The sequence below is a fragment of the Oreochromis niloticus genome, linkage group LG22, assembly GCF_001858045.2.
Source record: "Oreochromis niloticus isolate F11D_XX linkage group LG22, O_niloticus_UMD_NMBU, whole genome shotgun sequence".
In the NCBI taxonomy this organism is placed as follows: Eukaryota; Metazoa; Chordata; class Actinopteri; order Cichliformes; family Cichlidae; genus Oreochromis; species Oreochromis niloticus.
In genome coordinates, this window is record NC_031985.2 from 15,550,031 (window position 1) to 15,574,358 (window position 24,328).

A 24,328-nucleotide genomic window follows, 5' to 3' on the forward strand; every position below is an offset into this window, starting at 1 on the left:
GCTCAACATGTCAGCACTAGAACTAGGCTCATGGCCTTCATGCAGGGACCTGTTGAGAAAAACTGGCTTCATTTTGATATATATGTATAAATATATTTATTTTTTGGGGGACAGAATAACACAAAGTTTTATCCAGTTTTATGACTATTTGTTTTCTCTTGCAAGAAGCTACATCTTCAGAACTACTGTTACACATTAACTCATAAGGTCCAAGGACGCCAGTCCGGGTCAATATGGATTTACACAAATATGAAGACCTAAATATAATATCCCCAGACCAAGGCGTGCTAAATCACACAGAACAGAGAAAGGTCAGATCTTAACACAGTCCCAAAAGACATAAAAATTTAGACAATAAAACAGACATCTACAGCCACAGCACCCTGTTTATTAGTAGTTTTTCATATTTTAGCTTTAAATGTGGCACCAGCTCCCTTAAAAGACAAACAGCACCTTCCACATCCACACAGGAGTGTAATGGCATTCATGTTTTTGACAGTTTTAATAATTAAAAGTGCAATCAGCAGCTGCTCTGCTGCAGAATAAGAGAGAGACGTATAATGTGCACTGACACTTAAGTGGGTATGCTGATTTACTGATTTATATCTTAACCACTGGATTTCCCTCCTTCCCTCCTACTGAAAAACACCTCCAGGCACACACAGTTTTTGAAAATGTTTTGTATCTTTTCAAGAAAAGGTTATATTGCACCAATAAGAGTCCTTCCTCGCTGTAAAGGTTTAAAGTTTAAACTTTTTCCACTATAAATGTCATAGTGAAACTGGATTTCTGCATGCAGCTTCCTACTAACTTCAGTTGAGGTTTGGAGCTTCAGTAAATAGCACAAAAACCATTTTCTGCACTAACTTTGATTTTGCTTTGTTTTTGGTCGTGTGTGTGTGTACTACTTTGCCTGTTACCTAATGTTTGACATCTCTGTCCAGCAGAGTCCTTTTACCTGACTTTGCAGGTCTTTCTCTGTGCATGACAGGTATCTGTGCTGTTTCTGCCCCCATGTGGATAAAAGTGGTAAGTGCATGAAACCTCTTCCATTTTCTTATCTATTGAATGGACATCTGAAATTTAAGAAAATTAGAATCAGATGCTCAGAATTTACACACCAATGAAATTTATCCAAAAAATAAAAACAAACAAACAAACAAGAACATGTTTAATACTGTATAGTATATAAATATACACGCATAATTGGTGTATGGAAGATTCTCTGTAAATCATCTATATTAGTTTAACTAAGCTGAGAAAAATACATAATAAATTATAAAACACATATAATTTAATTATGGATGTCTAAGGATGTGTAAAACTGTACGACATGCACAATACAACCTTGAATACATATTACCTTTTTTTTTTTTTTTTTTAAAAAAGACACGATAAAAGAAACTGCATCATGCTTATGTAATGTATATATCGATACTTTATAATCAGTCCTTAGGATTAAAAATGAAATCAAGTAAAGTTTCCTCTTTTATTTTGATAGGTGCTTTAGTCATGTGACCGCCTTTGTCATATGACTTATTGGGAAGAAGTGTCGGTTAAAGATGTAAGGCAAGATAAAAGAGGAGAGGCTTTCGCGCGATCGTTGCTGTGTGTTTCTGTTTTATTTGAGACTGTCCGAGAAAAGAAGAAGAAGAAATCCGAGGAGGAAGTCAAACATGGCAGCATGGCGGCTCTCTGCACTCTGGTTACTGCTCTCTGCTTTGGCGTCTTCGTGTGTCCTCACCGTCAACCCTCAGCAGGTACAGTACCTGCTTATTACCGGGTTATAGCAGCATGCTGAAGCCCTGCAGTGTGTGCGGTGGAGGTGGTAGAGCTGGTGACGTGTTAGCTGAGGTTGATTAGAGTGAAACCGATTCATTAAATGTTAAATGTTAGGATTTTTGTTTCTTTTTGTCTAGAACTTGGATGCTTTGGGGATTTCTAAAGTGAATAAAGTATTTTTAGGTAAATGTTGCAGTTGAATAAAATAAAAATAATGTCCTAAACTCGAAGCCAGATCACATATTTGTGTGTTACATGACACCTAAAGCATGCCAAAGATGCTCTTGCCCAAACTGGTTTTGACTGTAGATACTTCTCAGACATCCCTGACTCTATTTTGCCTGCCCTCCCCCCCGCTGTTCAGATTGACCCCCTGGTGTTTGAGGAGAAGCTGCTGTGGGTGAGCGGAGCCCAGGGCCAGGTGAATTATACACTTTAAATACCATGTTATAACTATGAGAGGATAGTCTTCAGATATGAAATAACCAGATAACTTCAGCTGCACATCCTGTATAGATCCACTGCCTGATTTAAAAATCTGGCATGCATTAGGATGTGGTATGTAAGCTTTACATTTCCAGTTTATCTGTTACGGTCTTTACCCTTCAAAATAATCTCTCATCTTCTCCTGACCTGTCTATCAGTGTGAAATCATTACATTCACTTTTGTGCTCCTGGAAAATACTGCAGCTCTACCCTTAGCTAACAGATGTATTAATATTCAAACTGCACAGAAACGGTTTGTGTTTTTGGTGATAGAAGTTGAGATGTTTGAAATGTTGAATTTAACTTACTTGACACAATAAAAAAAAGAAGGAGGAAGCTCCTCGCTTCAGTGGAGTTAGTGCACAACAGGGCCATGTGATGACTTTAACTGCCTTCATAGTCATATCTGGAAGGACTGTCGGGCTGCACCACATGAAAAATGAACTGATCTAGACTATTCTGTACCAGATTACCTATCAGGTAGAATTATTCATTTATTTTAGGTGCCAGGATGCCACTTTAGACCCTTGATAATGGTTTCTAGTGGCTGAAGGACATCAGTCTCTCTAAAACCTCAGAACAGAGGCAGAGGCTGGTTAGAAGTGAAAATGACTTTAAAGAGCCGTAAAGCATATTTTGAGTGATTTATAAAATAAATTAAAAATTACCTTTGTTACATTTTCTATTCTTGTCAAACAAAATCGCTTCCTTAAAGGCAAGATCACCTGATCATGTGACCTGAACCTGAAGCATGCTGAAGATGCTCCTGCCTACAGATAATTCACAGATATCTCTTCCCTCTCTTTTACCTGCCCTTCTCCCCACTGTTCAGATCGACCCCCTGGTGTTTGAGGAGCAGCTGCTATGGGTGAGTGGATCCCAGGGCCAGGTGAACACTTACAGGATCCCACTGCTCACCTTCACCCCCAAAGGAAGCCTGCTGGCATTTGCAGAAGCCAGGAAGACTTCTTCTTCTGACATTGGAGCAAAGTTCATTGCAATGCGGCGCTCCACTGACAAAGGCAAGACCACATCAACTCTGAGTCAAACTAACAGCCTGCACACGTGCATTCGATCACAAGTCAGAGCAACACAGAGGGTCAAAATGTGCAAAACTTCACTTTTAAGCAAGACTGGGAAGTGGCGGCACTGCAAGAAAAAGGCAGACATCAAATGCAAAAAATAATAAATAAATAAACAGATAAAGGTGTTAAAACTCTTTTGCATCATTTTTGCTACATCTGTAACTTTTGTGCAAATTGTTTAGGGTTTTTTTCTGGGGGAAAAAATCACGCTGATGATGTAGAAGTCTCAAAAACTTACAGCTAATACCTGTCGTGAGCCATGACGGCATTTATTTTTTACCTCTGCCCAGGAGGTTGTGTTTTTGGTAGCGTCATCGCTCTGTCTGTAGACACGATAGCTGAAAACGTTTAGAAGGATTTGTAGAATAGCAGCGCAGTCATGATCCATTTGTCCATCCCCTTGAAAACTCTTAGAACTGTCCCTGTGTTAACCTCATGTGCGACTAAAACAATTACGGTGCAGCGCGATGCAGAGACTCACACACCTGTCTGATGTTTGCCCTCTCTGTGGAGACCAGTTCAGTTAAGAGAGATATGTCATTATCATTAGCATCAGTCAGTTTTTGCAGCAGATATTTGGTTTTACAAATATTTTCAAAATTATGTCACACATGACACAGTTTTAGCCCTGGTTTGTAGAAAAAAACAGCAATACAACAGCTTGATTGCATAAATTCTCGTGATTGAGCCCCAAACATAAAACTGAAATCTTGGTTTTAAAAGGAGAAAATGCACAAAATTAGTGGAAAACATGGACAAAAAAAACCAGAGTTATAACACAACTGTTCCGTGAGTAGAAAGTTAAATCATAAAACATCAAATCTGAAGTCAAATTAAACAATTTATCGTCTCTCCAGGAGCCACCTGGTCCCCGACCAGCTTCATCGTCGATGACGGGATGAAGCCGGACGGCCTGAACTTGGGCTCTGTTGTGGTGGACGAGGAAGTGGGCTCAGTGATTCTGATCTACGACGTGTGCTTCTACCTCTACCACTGCAGCCCACCCAGCATCATGATGGTGGAGAGCCTGGACGACGGCCTCAGCTGGAGCCCGCCCAGAAACCTCTCGGTTACGCTCGGGGTGAAGAACTTCATTCCCGGGCCGGGCCTCGGCCTCCAGGTGAGAGAGAGTCATGTGACACTGAAGTGACTGAACTTCTCAAGATGTAAAATGATTTCAGTGACCTTTAAGCCGGATTCATTTTTATTTAGATCATGTGAATCCTGACAGGTCAGTATTCCCACCAAAGTCATAAAGTAAGATTTTACTGCGTGGCTTTCCGCCTCTGTAATTATGCATAATTTTGCAAGTGTGTGCAAACTTAGTGCACTGGTTTGGCAGTATGAATCTTTATTGTCAGTGAAAAGCGTGTTTTTTGTGCATTAGAAGCACCAAGGCGCTTGTTGAATCTGCTGATGGATCAGATCGTTGATCTTGATCAGTTTCCTGTGTGGAAGGAGAGCTGGCCTGCACTGCTTTATTATCTCTGTGTAGAAACACTTTCATGTGTGCAAAAAGCTGCATTGCTGTGAATTCGGCGTTGCTGTTTAGCAGCTAGCTTTGACAAAAGGAACTGATGAGCCTGGAGGTTAAATGATGGAACAGTTTGGAGCTGGTTCTCGATTCCTGTCTCTTTTTTTATTCTGTCCAAATTAAAGAAGTGAGAGTGGAGATCCTCTTAGCTTCAAGCTCAGACAAAAAATGGTCAGTAAAGCAACTGAAAGTGCCACAGTTTGGCACAACAGGGTTTAAATCCAGTTCATCAAAATGAACTGAGCTGCCTGGTTTTGCTTTTGATGCCATATCACAGCCTCTCTCAGGCGCGTTGTTTGTCTTTTCTTGTTGAGGTCAAATGATCCAACATGTAAAAGTGCCGACATGTATTCAGCCTCGGCGTCACAAGCTGAAACTCACTGACCATGTGCACGCTTGAGCCTGTGATGCCACGTGTATCATATTCCATACGAGCTATTCTCAGTTTCTGAGACCTCCACATTGTCATCGAGAAATTAGTTTTTCCTGAAAAAGCAGAATCAGTTACACAAAAATGGCTGATGTTGCAAGAATCATGCAAATTAAAACTCATATATGCAAACTGATATTTTTTCTTTTAAACAATTTGAATTTTCTGGTAAAGATTTAATAGTTCAGCCTTTACAGGTGATCAACAGGTGTTACCGCTGTTATTGTTTAAAAAAAACTATATTTGGTGTTTATACTTTTTAAGATATATTTTGTGTGATTGTTAGTTTTTGTTTTAGAAAGGACAGAAGAAAGAAACCAGGAAAGTGATGGGAAAAATTCAAACCTGGGCCCCAGGAATAACCTTACGGCATATGGTTTACCTGCTGTACCAGCGCCCAGTTTGAACTCGAGTGTTTTTATGGCTCCAATTCAGAGGGAATAAAAAAATCTACTTCTCGGTTTACTGCTTTTTTGCTCTACTTTAAATGAAAGCGATCTGTATCTCTAAAGCAGATAGATTTGGAATAGATTTTGATGACTTTAAACAATTTTCACAGTTAAAGCATAATAAAAAAAGACTTAAAAACTGAAACAAGAACCTAAACAAGGAACCAATACTTGAGGTTACAGGAGAGCGCAAAAACAACAACATGCGTAACAAAAATCCCCAGATTCATTCAGTCATTACGTTGCAGTTTAAAGCCTCGGTACACCCAAAAGGTTTGCTTTTTAAATAAAAACCTGTAGATGTTTAGTGATCTACTCAGATGTAATACTGTGCACTGATAAGAATTATAACAGAGGTCAAGATGCTGACTGTGACACCCTACCATGTAGCATCACCATCTTTCTCCCTGTTTTGTCTGCTTTGGACTACAGAAACGCTTCAATCCCGCAAAGGGGAGGTTGGTGGTTTGCGGTCACGGGACGCTGGAGGGCGACGGTGTTTTCTGCATCCTGAGCGACGACCACGGGGAAACCTGGTACAACGGTGCGGCGCTGAAAAGCATCCCCTACAACCAGAAGAAGAAAGCACAAGACTTTAACCCTGATGAGTGCCAGGTATGAGGTATCCAGGAAAATGTGTCACTGGGATTAAAAATGTCTTTCTTTGAGAATGATCAGACACAGCTACCACATAGCACAAACAAGTGAACACTATGATGATGTAAAATAACATATAAAGAATAAAAAGTTTAAGTTTTAAATGAATTTCAGAGTGACTTTTAAGAGAAATCACATTTACCAAAGCAGCATTTTCACATTCCTATAAAACTGGATTACACTCCCACATAGTTACCTGCTTTGCCAGTTTCAGTTCCTTCTGTAGATTCTATGAACTGGCATCATAGTAAAAGAGAAGTTCATAAAATGTAATATCATTAAAGCTAGGTCTGCGCAGTGACACAAGCATTAACAGCTTCTTTTTACTCATTTTAGTTTTAGTCTCTTCTCTCCCGTCTCTTCTTCTGCAGCCGATTGAGTTGACTGACGGCACCATCGCCATCAACGTGCGGAACCAGAACAGATACCACTGTCAGTGTCGCATTGTGGTGCACAGCTATGATGGAGGGTTGACCCTGCCCTTGGAGGGCCTGATCTTTGACGAGGCACTGGTGGATCCTGTAGTGGCAGCTGGAACTCTGCAAAAAGAGGGCGTGATCTACTTCACCAACCCCTGCAACGAGGAAAAGAGTAAGAAGCGCTAAACTCTAGTAAACAAAGCACTTTAATTCTGTAGAAGCACAGTTTCTACTTTTGTACGCAGTACTTTTGTTTATTTTAAGTAAAGATATAGTTACACTGATCTGTCCTCATACGAAATGTTCAGCTTTCACACAGTTTTTTAAACTCTTGTCTCTGTTTGATGTCAAAGAGAGCAGTTAGCTCAAAGGACAGAAAGGGAGGTAAAATGTCTTGTTTTTAATAGTAGATGAACTGAAGGGCTGCACAAAGGCCCAAATAAAATAAAGAAGGATTGTTTTGATGAGTAAATCTCTTCCAGAGTTTAATAATCAAAATATGGAGCCTGTAATTACGGTTAATGAGGATAAGTCCCCTTCAAGTGAATGTACGCTGCTCAAAAACACTAATGGAGCACAATCTTGAAGAATGTCAGTAGACTCATTTTGTAGGGCTCTGACAGTTGCACAAAGGAGCAGAGACTGGTTCTGCTGCTGGGGTGATGCCCTTCTACGTCCCTGCCTAGCTCCTCATGTAACCTCCCCTGTCTCCTGGTATCTCCTCCACACTCTTGAGACTGTACTGGGGGGCACAGCAAACCTTCTTGTGGCACATATGGATGTGTCACTGAACTATCTGTGCAACCAGAGTACCAATAGTGAGAAGGACACTAACACAGAGCAACACTAGAGAAAAAGCAGACAGGATGGATAAGGCGAGAGCAATGGTCTTGGAAAAAATATTCCCTTTTTTGGTGGTTTGTCTCCTCGTTGCCTCTCGAGTACACATGTTGTCACTTTAATTTGCACCAAAGCAGCTGAAATGGATTCACGATGGTTTATGCTCTCTAAGTGGACAGATTGATATCCTTATACTACGATGATCGAGGATTCCCTTAATGCTTTTTTAAATTGAACTGAAAACACTCTTTAAAATTTATGTTATAAAGTTGGGTGATCGAGTAAATAACCTCATAATCTCCCTCAGGAGTGAACCTAACCTTGAAATGGTCGCTGACAAACGGCAAATCTTGGGAGAAGAAAGCCGTGCAGATATGGTCGGGACCGAGCGGCTACTCCTGCATCACTTCACTGGACAGCGGTTCTGCAGAGGACCGCAAGTACATCTATGTCATCTACGAGAAAGGCCACAATCAGTATTTCGAGACCGTCTCGTTCGCCAAGATCCACCTGTATAGTGGCCATTAAAGCAGACGAGGAGGTAGGTAGAAAAGATCAGATAATATTATTAAATCCTTTACTTAAACATCCAAAAGTTCATGAAGTACATGTAATGTGTCCTTGCACATACATGGCTATTTGCACAAAAATAAATGTAACCTTTTAAAATGTTCCAGTGAAATCAGAGAGCGCACTTCGAGTATTTCAAGTTCAGTGTGAACAAGAGGAACAGCGAATGTTAAAATGTCCTGTGACCTGTTGTTGTAATTACTGTGTTTAAATGTAATCAAAGAGCAGAGGTAAGCAGGCAGCGTTTGCAGGAGAGCCCTGCAAAGATTAGTAAGAAAAGAAAATTACGTTTGATGCATGGCAGCACGCTGCGATGGAAGAATAAGCATACATTTAAACTATATCACCCCAACACGCAGAGACAAAGTTGTGGATGAGAAGCAGGATTTATTTCTATTCATTTGTTGTCTTATGCAGAACAGTGTGAACTGTCTAACATGTTATTTACACCTGTTTTCTTTCTCAGATTGAAACACTGCAAGAAGACTAAGAGGGGTTTTTAATCCATCGAATTTCTCAGGAACACAAAGAGACTTTTAAACTAATTTTATGATGTCAAAAAAATAGAGAGATAAGAATCTGCACAATGAATGTCACACTATTTTTGATTAAAAATCTTTTTTCTATTTTTTTTCTATCCTTTACATTTTCCAAAGCTGATTTATGTCACAAGTCTTATGTGTGTTTTGATAAATAGCTGCAGAGCCACAATATTCTGACAGACTCCTGACCTCACACAGGAATGATGAAGCAAGAGATGCTGAAAAAACTACCACCACTTTCTTTTCTGAGCTACCTTACTGATATATCATTGAAATGGCGGTAAAACTGACACAGTCATAGATATCTGGCTTCAACCAGGCCACGGCGCGTGCACAGTGTGGCCAAAAATCTAGAGCTGCATAGAGACGTCAAACTCATTTAAATCGTGGGCCTGACCAGTGAAACCCCCTTTTCTGTCACTGTAAAGAATTTTAACTGCACATTTAATCCCTGAGATCTCCTAATATAAGAAAAAGAAGACCAACTTCAAAAGTATGTAAATAATAGAAAAGGTTCTGGTTGCTCATTGGCCAGACTGTCAGTTAATTTTAAAACAGAAAGTTGAATGGCCATCGGGGAGGTCTTTACTAGTAGTAAAAGTTGTGAAAATGCAATTAAAAGACCAAAATTTATGCGCACCTTCACATTTTCCAAAGCTGCTCAGCGGGCCAAATGGAGTCTGTGCCAGTCTGATTCTAGTCCCCGGGCCTTATCTTTGACACCCCTGGTGTAGTCACATAAGTGAACTTCTTAAATATACAAGATGCCTCAAATTCATGCTGACTGAAATCAGTTCTGCTTTTAGAAAACTGATGTAAAATATTAAATTCAGGTACCTGTGTGATCGAATGTGTGAAAAAAACAAGGTGCTTAATGTAACCAAAGGAACTATATTTAGATTTATATACAAAATGCTGCATTTTTTTTACCTGTGGGTTTTAAATGTCCAGTTGAGTCCATTAGATCTGCTGTAATAATAATAATAATGATAATAGTTTCCGTTCCTGCTTTGGGCTACTAAATATAGACGTCCCCTGAATGTGTGTACTGTAATTGCATTTATGCAACATTTTTCTGGTCTTAGACCACTCAGAGCACTTTAAACTACAAGTCGGGTACATTAAATGTGATGTAGCTGATTTTCTTCCTTGTAATGAAATTGTTCTTGTTTCTGTTTCTATGATGGAAAAATTTGTTTGTCTGAAATTACAGCAAAACCATAGTTAAAGAAAGAATGTCACTTTATGTTTTCTCTGGGTGCCTGTTTGATATAAATATGGCTCCAATGTAGGAAAGAATTTCCTTTTTTCCCCAGTTTTAAATTGTAAAATGTTTATTTCCTCTTTTTTTGGAGCGTACTTCTGTTTTTATTGTTTATCCAGGGATTTAGTTGAGATGTGAAAACGGGGATTTTTGCAGAGGATCTTCACTAATCAGCTGTACAGCAAATAAACAAATAAACTGTTTCATGAAGTTGTGCATGTGAAGTTGGATTTTTTAAATATTATGTTAAAGAAAATCTTCCTTTTACTTTCAGATTTTTCTGCATCATTTTTGCAAAGTGAGTTTGTTTGTGTGTGAATGACGTAATAAAACTGTTTTTGTATGTAAGGAGAATATGTTGTTGTTTTAGTTATCTATTGTAAATGTCCAGTTGGGTTAAGGATGGCTACTATTTATAGAATAAATAAACGATCCTGATCGTTGGAAGCACAGAAAAAAAGTCATAGATGTACAATTTAACCCTTAAAATATGCTGTTTATTGGCCAACCACACAGGGAAATGCATCCATATGACACTGTATTTTGTACTATATATAAGCGTTATGTTTTATATGTATCTAAATCTTTATGCATACACTCTTTGAATAAAATCTACAGTTTGACCTGCTGCTTCATGTGGCTTTCTGTCCACACGTGAAGCCCCATATATCTCCTAAATACTGCATTATTCTAAGTAAACTGTAAGTAAAGTCACATTTACAAAGCCTCCACCCAGGTAACAAAGTGTGAATGCAAAAGTGTGAAAAGTGTAATGATGTCAACATTTGTATAATTTATTGTGTTAAATAACAATTTATTTTAAAAGCCCCAGCTCTCAAGTTTCTATACATGGATCATCAAACATCCAGCAAACAATCAGCAAAGCACATATTAAGTGGAAGGAGGGTCATTAGTGCCCACTGAGCTGAGGTTTGCAGCTTCACTAGTTAAATGTAAAGGATTGTTTTCTGCAGCTGATTTGAGTTTTTTTGGTCTGTGGTTCTGTGGTGTGTATGTGCATGATTTCATGATTATCTCTGTATAGCACACTTTAGATTGGCTGATGTCTGTGCTATTTTCATGATATTCTGCCACAGTTTGGATAAAAGTAGTAAGTGCATCCATTCTGCTATATTGTGAATAGAGACATGATTTTTAGTGCGTAAGTAAATTTGAATGAGATGCATATATTTACACACGGACGGAATTTCCGGATGTATATCCGGGGGAAAAATGAGCAAAGACGGTATAGATGTAAGTCCTGCTGATCCATCAGCTACATTAATAATTAATTAAAAATCTCACAACACGTGTAATATTATGTATTTGTAATTTTATACATATATTTACACCACTTGCTACAGGCTTGCAGACTCCATAAAATATCATAGCAAGTAAAGTGAAAAGTAATATTTGCAAAATAGTCCAAATAAAAAATAATAATTATAATAACAGATTTCTAATAGTTAATAAAAGGCTATAGAAAACATGTCAGGTTAAATACGATTAAAAATTACATAAAATCCGAAGTAGGCAACGAGTGACGTTAGTCATGTGACTCCCACCTTGGGTCATATGACTCACAGGGGCAGGCCTTTCGGTATGAAGTAGAGGAGAGAGTTTCATCCCTACTCCTCTTTTTGTTTCTGTTTTTGCGGACTTATTTCGACACTTTCTTTCCTCACTCGCTTCTTTGTGTCTGCCGGAGTGAAGAAGAAGAAGTTACGAGAAAGAGCCAACATGGCAGCAGGAAGCCGGCTCGCTGCTCTTTGGCTACAGCTCTTTGTTGTGGTGTCTTCCTGTGTTTGTAACGTCAGCCCTCAGCAGGTACTGTAGCCCGCAATTATCTGCTTAGTATCTCTTTATAACAGCATGCTAAGTGCTCGGCATGAATTTCTGAGCAATAATGTGAGAGCAGATGTCTGCTGTGCTGAAACTACAACTTTAGAAGATGGACTACAAATATGGACTTCACTTTCATTCGGGTCATATAACGCGCAACCATATAACAATAAGAATTTATTTTAAAAAAACCCCAATATTATATATTTCCTGCTTTAGAGATAAAACAGTGCAACTCTCGTACTTCTTTTTTAAGATGTTCAATCCCCATCCATCACTTATCCAATTTACTGCGGTTGTTTTCTGGTTTTTCTGAGTAATCTAAAGGCAAGCAACCCAACAGTGGATATAACCAGGGGTTAAAGTGGGATTTGGCAGGTGGGGGAACTTGAAGTTTTCTGTGTTTGTGCAATAGTTTAGTTTCTTTGTGGCCTATTGCCCCGCATTTCTTAGGTTTATTGCGGATTCAGCCTGCTACTGAATAAAAACTGCAACTAAATGTGGGACAAACAGATTGTTTGTGTGGGACAAAGTGGGACACGTTAACAATGCTGGGATTAAAACAGATATATTACATTTGAATGAAACTTTCCCAACTCTCTTGCTAAGTAAACACCATAAGAAAAAAGTAAGCGGAAGTTTGTTCTCGTGGCCACATGATAGTCTGTATATACTCCTGTATTCTCTGTTATTTCACTGTTATTTGAGCTGCTGCTGCTCTCTGGTAACAGACCATTTTTAGCCAGTTATGACACACACACATACTGTGTCACTTTGAACCATTTCCTCTTATGTGACACTTTAAAGTCACACTAACAAAAAAAAGAGACAGTAACTCTGTTTCTCAAAATATACTGCTGCTTCATTTTCTCTATGGTAGTTTCCATCATATTTAAAAGCCTTTTTGTCTTAATGGTGAGTTGTAACTTTGACTGCTGGGCATAACCTTCACATGCATTGGGAGTCTGCAGGAGTCTCTGTGGACTATGATTACAGATGACATTGTGATCTTTAGTGAGAGTACTAAGCATGTGGAAGAGACTCTGGAGAGGTGCAGGCATGCTCTGGAGAGAAGAATTAAACTGTCACTAGACCTGCTATGATGTATGGTTTGAAGACTTATGTGCTGACAAAAAGACAGGAGGTGCAGCTGAAGATGTTAAGACTTTTGTTCGAAATGACCAGGATTAGAAATGAGCACATCAGAGGGAGAGCTCAGGTTTACAGACCTGCCGAACCAGGAGGTCGACGTGAGAGCCCTCATAGCAGGCTCACAGTTCGCAGGACATGCAAAGGGAGGGAGTGATAGGGTGTGATGGAGGCAGATAGTAAATGCTGAGCTGCTGTGACCCCTGAAAGAAGAAGTTTCTACAGTACTGATGTTACATGAACCATCATTGCTGCTTTTAAACCTTGAAGCTAGGGTAAAGGTGGAATTTGGTAAGTGTTACTAAAGAAAGGCCTACATTCGTATTGATTGTTCCTACCAAAACCCTTCTAGAAGCAACATGTGTCACTTAGTCATATGCATATGGACATTTATTTTAATGCATTATCAAAATTAACTGTAATGTCAGCTGGGTATATTATTGCATGGTCAGAACTTTCTGTCGAATCCTATGAAAAAACTTAAAAGTTTGCTGATTGTGCCTTCAGTCGAGGTTTTAAAAGCTTCCAACATTACCATGTAAATGCCTGCTGTCTATCTGTCTTGCTGACCTGCATTAGTGCAACATGCAGCTGTAAACCATACAACACAGTGATGTTATAACTATCAGAGGATAGTCTTCAGATATAAAATAACCAGATAACTTCAGCTGCACATCCTGTATAGATCCACTGCCTGATTTAAAAAATCTGGTATGCATTAGGATGTGGTATGTAAGCTTTAAATTTCCAGTTTATCTGTTACAGTCTTTACCCCTCAAAATAATCTCTCATCTTCTCCTGACCTGTCTATCAGTGTGAAATCATCATATTCACTTTTGTGCTCCTGGAAAATACTGCAGCTCTACCCTTAGCTAACAGACGTATTAATATTCAAACTGCACAGAAACGGTTTGTGTTTTTGGTGATAGAAGTTGAGATGTTTGAAATTTTGAATTTAACTTACTTGACACATTTAAAAAAAAAGAAGGAGGAAGCTCCTTGCTTCAGTGGAGTTAGTGCACAACAGGGCCATGTGGTGACTTTAACTGCCTTCATAGTCATAGCTGAAAGGTACTGTCAGGCTGCACCACATGAAAAATGAACTGATCTAGACTATTCTGTACCAGATTACCTATCAGGTTGAATTAATCATTTATTTTAGGTGCCAGGATGCCACTTTAGACCCTTGATAATGGTTTCTAGTGGCTGAAGGACATCAGTCTCTCTAAAACCTCAGAACAGAGGCAGAGGCTGGTTAGAAGTGAAAATGCTTTTAAAGAGCATAACTTACCATAAAGGTAAATGACTTGCATATTTTGAGTGATTTGTAAAATAAATTAAATATTTCCTTGGTTAGGCTTTCTATTCTTGTCCAACAAAATAGCTTCCTTAAAGGAAAAGCAAGATCACCTGATTTTCTTTTCATTTCCTGAACTCGAAGCCAGATCACATGTTTGCCTGTTACATGACACCTGAAGCATGCTGAAGATGCTCCTGCCTACAGATAATTCACAGATATCTCTTCCCTCTCTTTTACCTGCCCTTCTCCCCGCTGTTCAGATCGACCCCCTGGTGTTTGAGGAGCAGCTGCTGTGGGTGAGTGGATCCCAGGGCCAGGTGAACACTTACAGGATCCCGCTGCTCACCTTCACCCCCAAAGGAAGCCTGCTGGCGTTTGCAGAAGCCAGGAAGACTTCTTATTATGACATTGGAGCGAAATTCTTTGCTTTGCGGCGCTCCACCGACAAAGGCAAGACCACCGCAAGAGATAGACAGTCACACAAAACTTACACAGTGTGTCAGAAAACAGTCAGCAGTCACGTGGGCGCAAATGAGGAGAGTTTTATCGATTCTGAATGAATGTCTGGGAGTGTATGTCATCATTAGCATCAACCATAACTGATATTTTGAGTAGATGTTTGGTTTTATTCATATTTACCAAATTTTTTTAACATTTCATACCTTGAAACTGGATCAATGAGTTCTACACAATGTTCAGAACAGACTGATGATATAAATTCTGCTGAATGAGCCTTGAAATAAAAGTAAAAATCATGAAAGCACCAAAAACAGGTCACGTTTTCTCTGCTTCATCTCCTCCTCTTCCTCTATCATCTCTCTAGGAGCCACCTGGTCCCCGACCACATTTATTATCGATGACGGGGCGGCGCCGGATGGCATAAACCTGGGCTCTGTTGTGGTGGACGAGGAAGTGGGCTCAGTGATTCTGATCTACTCAGTGTGCTTCCACCTCTACCACTGTAGCCCGGCCAGCATCATGATGGTGGAGAGCCGGGATGACGGCCTCAGCTGGACCCCGCCCAGAAACCTCTCGGTTACACTCGGCGTAAAGAACTTTGCTCCTGGGCCGGGCCTCGGCCTCCAGGTGAGAGAACAAGAGATGTGACACTGAAGTGAGGAACTTTTCAAGCTGTAAAATGAGCTAAAATGTAAGTGAAATGACCTTTAAGATGGATTTATTTTTATTGTGATCATGAGCTCCTGGGGGCTCAGTCATTCCCATCACACTGTCACGATTCAAGATGTTAAAGTGAGATTTTCCAGGTAGATTTCTCTGTGGTTATAATGTAAATTTGGTTCCTGTTCCTGAAATCTTGCTTCATGCATCTGTTTTCCACCTCTGCTGTGAAGAGGTTTAGGTGTAATGTGCAAAAACTAATTTGCATTAAATTAGCAGTAAGAATATTCTTTTGTCGCTTAGCAAAAAGAGTGATTGTGTGTTCATGCCTTAGAAGCCACAAGCCTTTTATTGATTCTCCTTATAGACTACACTCTTTATCAATCTGACTCCCTATCAGTTTCCTGTATTCGCCTTGACCAGCTTTATCATCTCAAAGTCTGAAAACCGCAGAGGAGACAAAAGGCTTTCATGTGACTTGGGTACAAAAGCTGCACTGGTTTGAGTTTGACATCAGAGTTTTGCAATGTGCAGCTGTCATAAAAACAGGCCAGCTTTAATAAAAAGGAAAAAAAAGTCACGAGCTCGGAAGATAAAGGATTACGGTGGATTGCACTGGTTCGTGATTGCTGTCTCTTTTATTATTCTGTCCAGATTAGAGAAACGACACCTGGCTTTGTTCTTGTTTCAGTTCAGACAAAAAGTGGTCAGTGGTAGGAGCTGAAACTATATAAACCTGTCGCGGAGCGTTAGTTCATTAAAATGGATTCAGAATCAGATGCAAACGGAGCTTCCTGTTGTTGCATTTGATGCACAGTATGTCTTAGTTGTGGTTTAACAATTGACTTGAGTGTTTTTCAGCTATCTGTAATATAATCAAAATACCTCACACTGATGTGACTTCCTTAAATACTTTCATTAATCCTAAACAGGTAAGCAATACTTAAATCAGACATAAATAAGAAAGGCATCAGTGGCAGTCAAAGTGTACATGTTGGGATGTTTGTGTCTTTACTAAATGTCTAAATGTACTACAAATTATCTCAGTGGCTGAGCAGTTGGGATCCTAAGTGTGAAACCCTAACGTGTAGCACAAATTTGTAACCATGAATGCTCCCTAAAACTATAATGGGGTTTCCAGAACAACGACAAGTATTAAAAAAAAGTTCAGTTGAAATGTCATTTTTTCCCTTGCACGCCTCTTAGAGGAGGTCAGAGTAAGGGTGTGGATGAAGGAAGGGTCCTAACTGTGTGAAGTGAAATGAACTGGACGTGCTGAAGTATTATTTTGTTAAGCAGAGGATACACTGGTCTACCTTTTATAAAGGAAAAAGAGATAATAGAATCCCAATTAATGCTGTAACCTGCTGATATGTTTTGAAACTTCACTGAAAGATTATGTTGAGCCCTGAGGTGAAATATAAACGCTGTTGTAATAAAATCTGCTTCTTATGATGTTGTTGCCTTCCCTAGAACATGCAGATTCATTTTTTTAAATTGTATTATGAGCTACAGTCATGTGAAAAACCTAAGTACACTCCATGATTCAGTAGCTCATAGCACCACTGTTTGACTTTATGACTCAATGACTGTAAGGTGCTCAGGTCCTGTGGCTGCGTGCTCCAGCGCCGTGCCTGACAGCTGGTATGAGGTGTTTGTGCTGATATGCTGTGTTTTGGTTGTCAGGTGGTGCTGTGCACGATGAACAAACATCTCCGCTTTGGCCTCGTCTGTCCTTTGGCCTTGTGATTTGAGCAGAGCGACTCTGCAAACCTAAGCCGTGCTGCCATGTTCTTTTTAGAGAAGACAGGCTTTCTCCTTGCAACCCTTCCAAACAAGCTGTGCTTGTTCAGTCTTTTTCTAAATGAACATTAACTGTAACATTTAATTTGCTAGCTGAGGCCTGCTGAGTCTGAGATGTAGCTCTTGGGGATTTTTTCCAGCTTCTCCCAGCATTTAACCATCTGACCTTGGGGTGAATTCGCTGGGACGTCCACTCCTGAGAAGATCAGCAGCTGTCCTGAATGTTTTCCACTTTTGAATCAACTTCAAATTGTTTGGAAATTCAGACTGATGGGCAGCAGCAGTTGCTCTTCTGAGATCATTGCTGGTGTTAACACACACGTGAATGCTCCAGACAAGCAAACTGCCCAAACCTCTGCTTGCAAAGAGGTGCTCACACACAGGAATATTAAAGCTGGTTATAAAAGAAAAAGTTAGAGCATAATGTAAAGCACTGCAAGTTGTAACAGCACCGATATTCAGTAAATGAACCTCTTTGTTTTTGTGTTAGCTATATTAATACTTGCCTTTCTAATATGGACTTTAGTCAATTGAAATTAACCAGATGCAGAGCTTTATTTTCAGCTTTGAATGCATTTAATCCAGACAGTAATGTCTGCAGCTACAGAATCGTTCTAAATGCTAAATACTAAATAGTGATAACCAACAACTGCATCCCTGAACTGTTTTTTGTTTGTCTTTTGGACTACAGAAGCGCTTCAATCCTGCAAAGGGGAGGTTGGTGGTTTGCGGTCACGGGACGCTGGCGGGCGACGGTGTTTTCTGCATCCTGAGCGACGACCACGGACAAACCTGGTACAACGGTGCGGCGCTGAAAAGCATCCCCTACAACCAGAAGAAGAAAGCGCAGGACTTTAACCCTGATGAGTGCCAGGTATGTTTGCTGGTGCCGCCCGTCAGTTAGAGTTTACAGGTAGAGTCATTAGTATTTGAACAATTACATAGTTTTTTTTTTAATCATTTCCACAATTAAATTAACTTTATTGTCAACATTAGCGGAAAATTATCTTTGGTTCACCAAATCAATTCATAATCAATCCATAATAAATATGTTGGTAATTATTCCCACATTCATACAAATGATCCCATACACACTTTTTTTTCTACCTAGCAGCATCAGAATAAAGAGGACGTTCTCAGACAGCAACAACAGAACGGGCGTTTTTAAGACGCCAGTGTGATACAGATTATCTAATGAGGTTTGTTGTCAACCAACAGCAGTTCTGACAATCCTGTCCAGTTTGTTTCTATCTGCCACACTCAGGTTGCCATCCCAGATGGAGATATTAAAGCTGACATACACCAAAAAATAAAAATGTTTTTGTTAACTCCAAAACTTCTTAACTTCCTAATAAAAAAAAATAAATCTCTGACTAGCTTTCTTGTCGACGACATCAATATTTTCCATAAATCTTGTCATCTTGTCCTCAGTAACGTGTTCTCAGATGCTTCAAGCTTTTACTGACTTCCACAGACTGACCAGAAAGTGAAAACCCTGTTTTTTGAGCCTGTGTAATTCAAGACAAGGTGTTTCCCTTTGTCAGCATTAATCAGCAAATAACAAGATTTACACCAATCCTCAAATCTACATACCTGAGCAAAATAATCAGACTTAAAATTCCCATTAAAAAAACCATGTTAAACATCAGCAAATGTTTAACATTTTCACATTCCCTATTCTGTATTTGCATATCATTTATATAAACAGTGGTGATCAAACATCATTCAGCTTTAGATTACCCTGTTTGTGTCCTTAGCAGATTGAAACTCGCTATGCAACGGGTGTATGAGTCATCAAGTGAAAGTTAACTAGCCAACCGCTCTAACTGTCTGACATACAGGGGAGGTGGTTTCAGCTGTGGTTCACCAGTCAGCCTGTAATTTAACAATGTGCCTGAGTGAGCTTCTGCTTTTTACACATAAATATCCAGACCACCAAGGAAAAGGACAAAACAGACTCGGTGGAAGCGGGATAAAGTCATCGTGGTTTTGTGGAAGTAAGAACATTTCCTCAAGCAGGACAGTTGCTGGTGCCTTCTGTGCTCACAGCTTCACAGTTTGTTTGCCTCAAAGTTCAGTTTTGAATCAATAATTGTTCCAAGATGTTTATCAGACTCAAGACGTTACACCACCTGGGCCTTTTATAGCTGTGACCTGTTGTGTGTGATCACATTTCCTAAAATCAACGACCAATCAATGATTAACATCTTTTGAGTTAGACATTTTTTAACTCGAGAGGACTCAACGTGCCATTCAACAGAATCATGAGGCTGGCCTCCTGCAGCTGACTAACAATAACAGAGTCATCTGCATACTTTAGCACAGTGCTATGATAATGATAGAGGTTTCTCAGCTCCAGAATTGTGGAAGGATGTGTCATCGCACATCAGGTGATCTCCTTCACTTACTTGCTTTACAAATAAAGTGGTACAGGATAAATAATAACAGAGCTTCACTACACTACTACAATGGATTTAAAAGTGCAGACTTTCAGCTTAATTCACGATTACAAAATGATTAACTGTTTATAAAGTATGGCCCTTTTTATGCACAGTCCCCCATTTCAGACGCTCAAACACAATAGGAAAAATTAACATAAGGATTGTTTTAATATAAGGATTGTTTTTAATGCTTTTAATAATGACTCCTTGAAGTCAAGGACATCACCGAATGTTGCATTTCCTCCTTTAATATGCTCTGTCAGGCCTTTACTGCAGATGGTTTCCTTCCTTGCAGCTTGTTTGACGCGCTTTCTATATTCACTTTTCTATTTAATAACTGAAACGCGTGCTGTGTTGGGTTGGATCAGGTGACTCGCTTGGCCTATGAGGAATATCCAGTTTCTTGTGAAATTCTTGAGTGTGATTTGCAGTTTGCTTCTGTCAGCAGTCACATCATCAATAAACACTGGTGACTCTGTTCCATTGGCAGCCGTAAATTTCCATGCCATAACATTGTTTCCATCGTGTTTGACACAAAATGTGGTTTGCTTTTGGATCTGTATCTTCCCATCATACTGGTATCAGTTAATCTTGGTTTAATTTCTCCAACCAATATATTCCAAACCTGTGGAGGCTCTATTAGTTGTTTTTATGGAAAAGTATAATGTGGTCTTCTTGTTTTTGAGTGTAACTAATGACTTGAATCTTCTGATAGACCTGCGTTAAACAACCACTTCTCTCTTGTTTTTCTTTTAGTCTTTGGAAATGTTTATGTGGAGTTTTAAAATGACTTTGTTTTGCTACCACTACAGAAAATTAGCAAGTGGTTCTTGGGGAAAAGTCATACTTGTAGCAGCAAAAAGAAAGTTTGGTTGTTATTAAGTTAAAGGGGAGTTAGCATTAGTTTATTTAATGACATTAAGAAGTGTGAATGCTCATAGTGCACTGTTGTGAAGTGTGGTTCTGCCCTCTAGTGGACAAAAAGTTGTTGTTTTTGTCTTTAATTTCAGTGTAGATTCTCCCATTTATTGTATTCAGTGCAGTTATATGAAGCCCGTATTACAATCGTAATTATAATCTTTCACCTTTAATACACTCTTTTCTCCGTCTGTCCTTCTGCAGCCAATTGAGTTGACTGACGGCACCATCGCCATCAACGTCCGGAACCAGAACAACTACCACTGCCGGTGCCGCATTGTGGTGCACAGCTATGATGGAGGGTTGACCCTGCCCTTAGAAGGCCTAATCTTTGACGAGGCACTGGTGGATCCTGCAGTGGCAGCCGGAGCTCTGCAAAAAGAGGGCGTGATCTACTTCACCAACCCCTCCAATGAGCAAAAGAGTAAGAAACACGAGAAAATTAGTTTTGTGTATTAACAATGTTACTCTTTATGTACTCTTTATGCCGTTCTAGTGAGAAATGCTAATATGAAACATGGTGATCTCTGCTCTCGTTTCTACTCTTGGCTCATATCAGTTGCATTAGTTATAATTATTAAATATTCATGTCCTGTTACCCCAAAACTGTCCACCTGGTTAGTTCCTGAGTAAATATATTTGGTTACTTTGGCTACGTTTAGTGTTTTCCATTACGCCACAATAACTACTTTATATTCTTATGGAATCCAATCATAATTAAGTTTATTTCAGCTCCCCTAACTTATCTGGTTTGTTTTTACTGTAGTTCTATAAATCATGGCAACTTTCCACTTTTTTATGAACTGTATTCACATATGAGCTAAAGTACAAGCTCAGTAAAGCTTCATAAAAAAAGTGACTTTCACCTTATTTCGGTTTCAATTTGAACTGAAAGTAAACACAGAAATCTGATGCTTGAAACCGCACGTGTAACGCTACATAGTGATCCATGCACGCCAGTTTGAGGCAAACTTTCTGGCGGAAAATGATACCATGATGCAACGCTGTAATCAGATAGATTGACCTTGTTACCCTGAATCTTTGCAGTACAGGTGGAAACTGCTAAACCAGCACAAAACACACAGAGTCTCACTGTTGAGAAATAACCCAGGTTGAAATTATCCTGATTAAGTTGAGTGGGTAAATAAGTGATGCTTTATCTCCTTCAGGAGTGAATCTAACCCTGAAATGGTCGCTGACAAACGGCACGTCTTGGGAGAACAAAGCTGTCCAGATATGGGCGGGACCGAGCGGCTACTCCAGTATGACATCACTGGACAGCGGCTCTGTAGAAGACCGCAAGTACATCTTTGTCATCTACGAGAAGGGCCAGAAAGACTATTTCGAGACCGTCTCGTTCACCAAGATCCACCTGTATGGTGGTCGTTAAGAGCACATGAGGACGTAGGTAGAGCAAAGTCAGACATGAACTATGGTGCAAACTAAACATAAATAATTTATCTGTGTTTTGTCTCTCAGATTTAAACACTTAAGAGAAAAAAAGAAAACCGGAAGAGTTTTTTTTTTTAATCCGCCACCTTTCTCAGGAAGATAAACAGACTCATGCTAGGATATCACGAAAATGGAGAAAGAAGAATCTGCACACACACATTTTGTGATTACGCCATCAAAAAGAATTTTTCTCTCATTTAATCTTTCTGTTCTTTACAGTTTTCAAAGCTGGTTTAAATCACGTGTTTGTAACCCTTTATTTTTATTTGCCAAATAACTGCACAGCTGCAAAATTCGGGCAGAGAAATATGTCAAAGCAGGAAATACTGAAGATTGTTTTACAGACGAGGTACATAGTTTACAAAAAGCTGATTGATAAGTATTTTGTAAACCTATTTCTTTTGGGACAGAAAAACTAATGTTTGAGTGTGTGAAAGTGAAAATTACTTTTGAACCACTATAGATGCAACAGTTTGTTTGTTTTTTACTATCATAAAGTTTGCTGTGAATTCATGCTGATTGAAATGAGTTCTACCTTTAGAAAACTTGTAATTGTGTAAAATAATGGCCTAAAAAAACAAAACCTTTTTTAAAAGATATATATTTTCACTTATAAATTCTCTTTAATCGCCTCTTTGAAGTTTAAATAATTGTTTCATATACATGTGTGGAAGAATGTGTGAATGAAAAGGTGCCTAACATAACCCAAAATGTCCTTGTTTGTATTTATGGAGCAGAAGCTGAGTTATTTTATTTGTGTATTTTAAATGTCAGATTATGACCGAATGTCTTTGTCTGTAGATGTTTGGTGGGCAAATGAATCTCTGCTGTAATGGATTGTCCTTCTTGTCACATTGTCCTTGTTTTTATGGATTTGATTGTGGGAAACACACTTTTTATGTCTGAAATGAAAATAAAAGGGAGGGAGTGATTCAAACCACAGTTGAAGACAAAAAATGTCACTTCGTGTTTTTCTCTGTATGTCTTTCTAATACAACTTCATAAATAATGGTTCTAATATAAGGGGAAAAAACTCCTTTTTTCAGTTTTAAGTTGTAAAATATTTACTGGTTTTATTTTTTGAAACTTACTTTACAGTAGAATGAAAATCAGTGTGCTGAATTTTCCAAAAGAAAGAACATTCAGTTGGGATATAAATATGAAAATACATTCGATGATCAGCTGTTAGGCATATCAACAGATTGAATCACCTTTTGAAAGTCACAATTGAGTCATAAGGTGAAAAAGATACGTTGCAAATGTCATGCCAACGTCAATTTTTCTGACATGTTTTTGTTTACGCTTGGAAAAAGTAAACTCAAATACACATATAGGTCTTTATTTCATACACTTATAGTTAATATTCATGCAAATTAGTGCATATTTGGAAAATTAAATCATAACATTTTATAAAACTTATAAAAAAAGACATTTCAGTGTAAGTAATCAACTGTAGACTTTTACCGGCAATCTTATGTTTTTGTTTTAAAAAAAATAAGTGGCTCCATCGGCATGACTGCAATTTCACACTGCAAAGTAACTATCCATCTATAGTACGACCAAAGGTCTGGAGCCAGTCCTCATTTCTTTAAGTAGTCTTCAGGAATGGCTTTCCAGGGTTCTCAAAGGTCAGTGCCTGCCTTTTATTGTATTCTCTGTCAAGATGATCAATAATGTTGAGGTCAATCCATGACCGATAAGTGCTCCATTGTGTGTTTTTCTATCCAGGCATGCTTTTACTTCTTTGACAGTGTCTTTGGGATCACTGCCATGCTGAAACGAAGTTGTTGCCAATGACAGGCTTTCCAAATTGTATTGCATGGTGGATCAAAATTTGATGTACTTGTCGTTATAACCCTCTCCTGACTTCCTCTCTACATACTGATGATTATTTGAAGTTTTCAACGTTTGTTAAGGACATGGCTTTCAGATACTGTTCATCCGATGTAGACAGCTTTTAGGACAATCACTTCTTTTTTTTCCCCCTACACTTGTTCAGTTCCCTCACATTTTTAAAGATGCCTTTTTGATGTAAAAATACAGTTTTATGTCTGATAAACTACATTGTCTTTGGCATTTCTCAGATTCAGCTAAGGAAATGTGAACAAAAGGTGTGTTTTTACAACAGGCTGCTAGTAACAAAATGCCTCAAGATACAATTTAAAACTGGCTCTTTGCCAAGTTGTTTTTGTAGCCATAACACTGGTTCATCCCTTGTGTTTGGTGCCCTTTTATGCTTAAATGAC

The 24,328-nt window shown here is 39.0% G+C and overlaps 1 protein-coding gene across 6 annotated transcripts; it reads left to right on the plus strand.

The window, feature by feature from the left end:
• The first annotated feature begins 1,519 nt into the window (after positions 1-1,519).
• On the plus strand, positions 1,520-23,031 carry neu1 (neuraminidase 1). Of its 6 annotated transcripts, none has more exons than XM_003447213.5 (8): positions 1,520-1,760; positions 2,147-2,203; positions 3,101-3,290; positions 4,211-4,473; positions 6,199-6,381; positions 6,795-7,014; positions 7,990-8,223; positions 8,719-10,681. In XM_003447213.5, exons 1-7 carry the CDS (start codon positions 1,677-1,679, stop codon positions 8,208-8,210), a joined length of 1,218 nt encoding a protein of 405 aa, XP_003447261.1. In that variant the 5' UTR covers positions 1,520-1,676; the 3' UTR covers positions 8,211-8,223; positions 8,719-10,681.
• Positions 23,032-24,328: the final 1,297 nt, after the last annotated feature.

Coding starts and splice junctions, on each gene's coding strand:
- neu1 (XM_003447213.5), top strand. CDS start 1,677: ATGGCAGCATGGCGGCTCTCTGCACTCTGGTTACTGCTCTCTGCTTTG. Junction 1,761..2,146: donor TCACCGTCAACCCTCAGCAG/GTACAGTACCTG, acceptor CCCGCTGTTCAG/ATTGACCCCCTGGTGTTTGA. Junction 6,382..6,794: donor TTAACCCTGATGAGTGCCAG/GTATGAGGTATC, acceptor CTTCTTCTGCAG/CCGATTGAGTTGACTGACGG.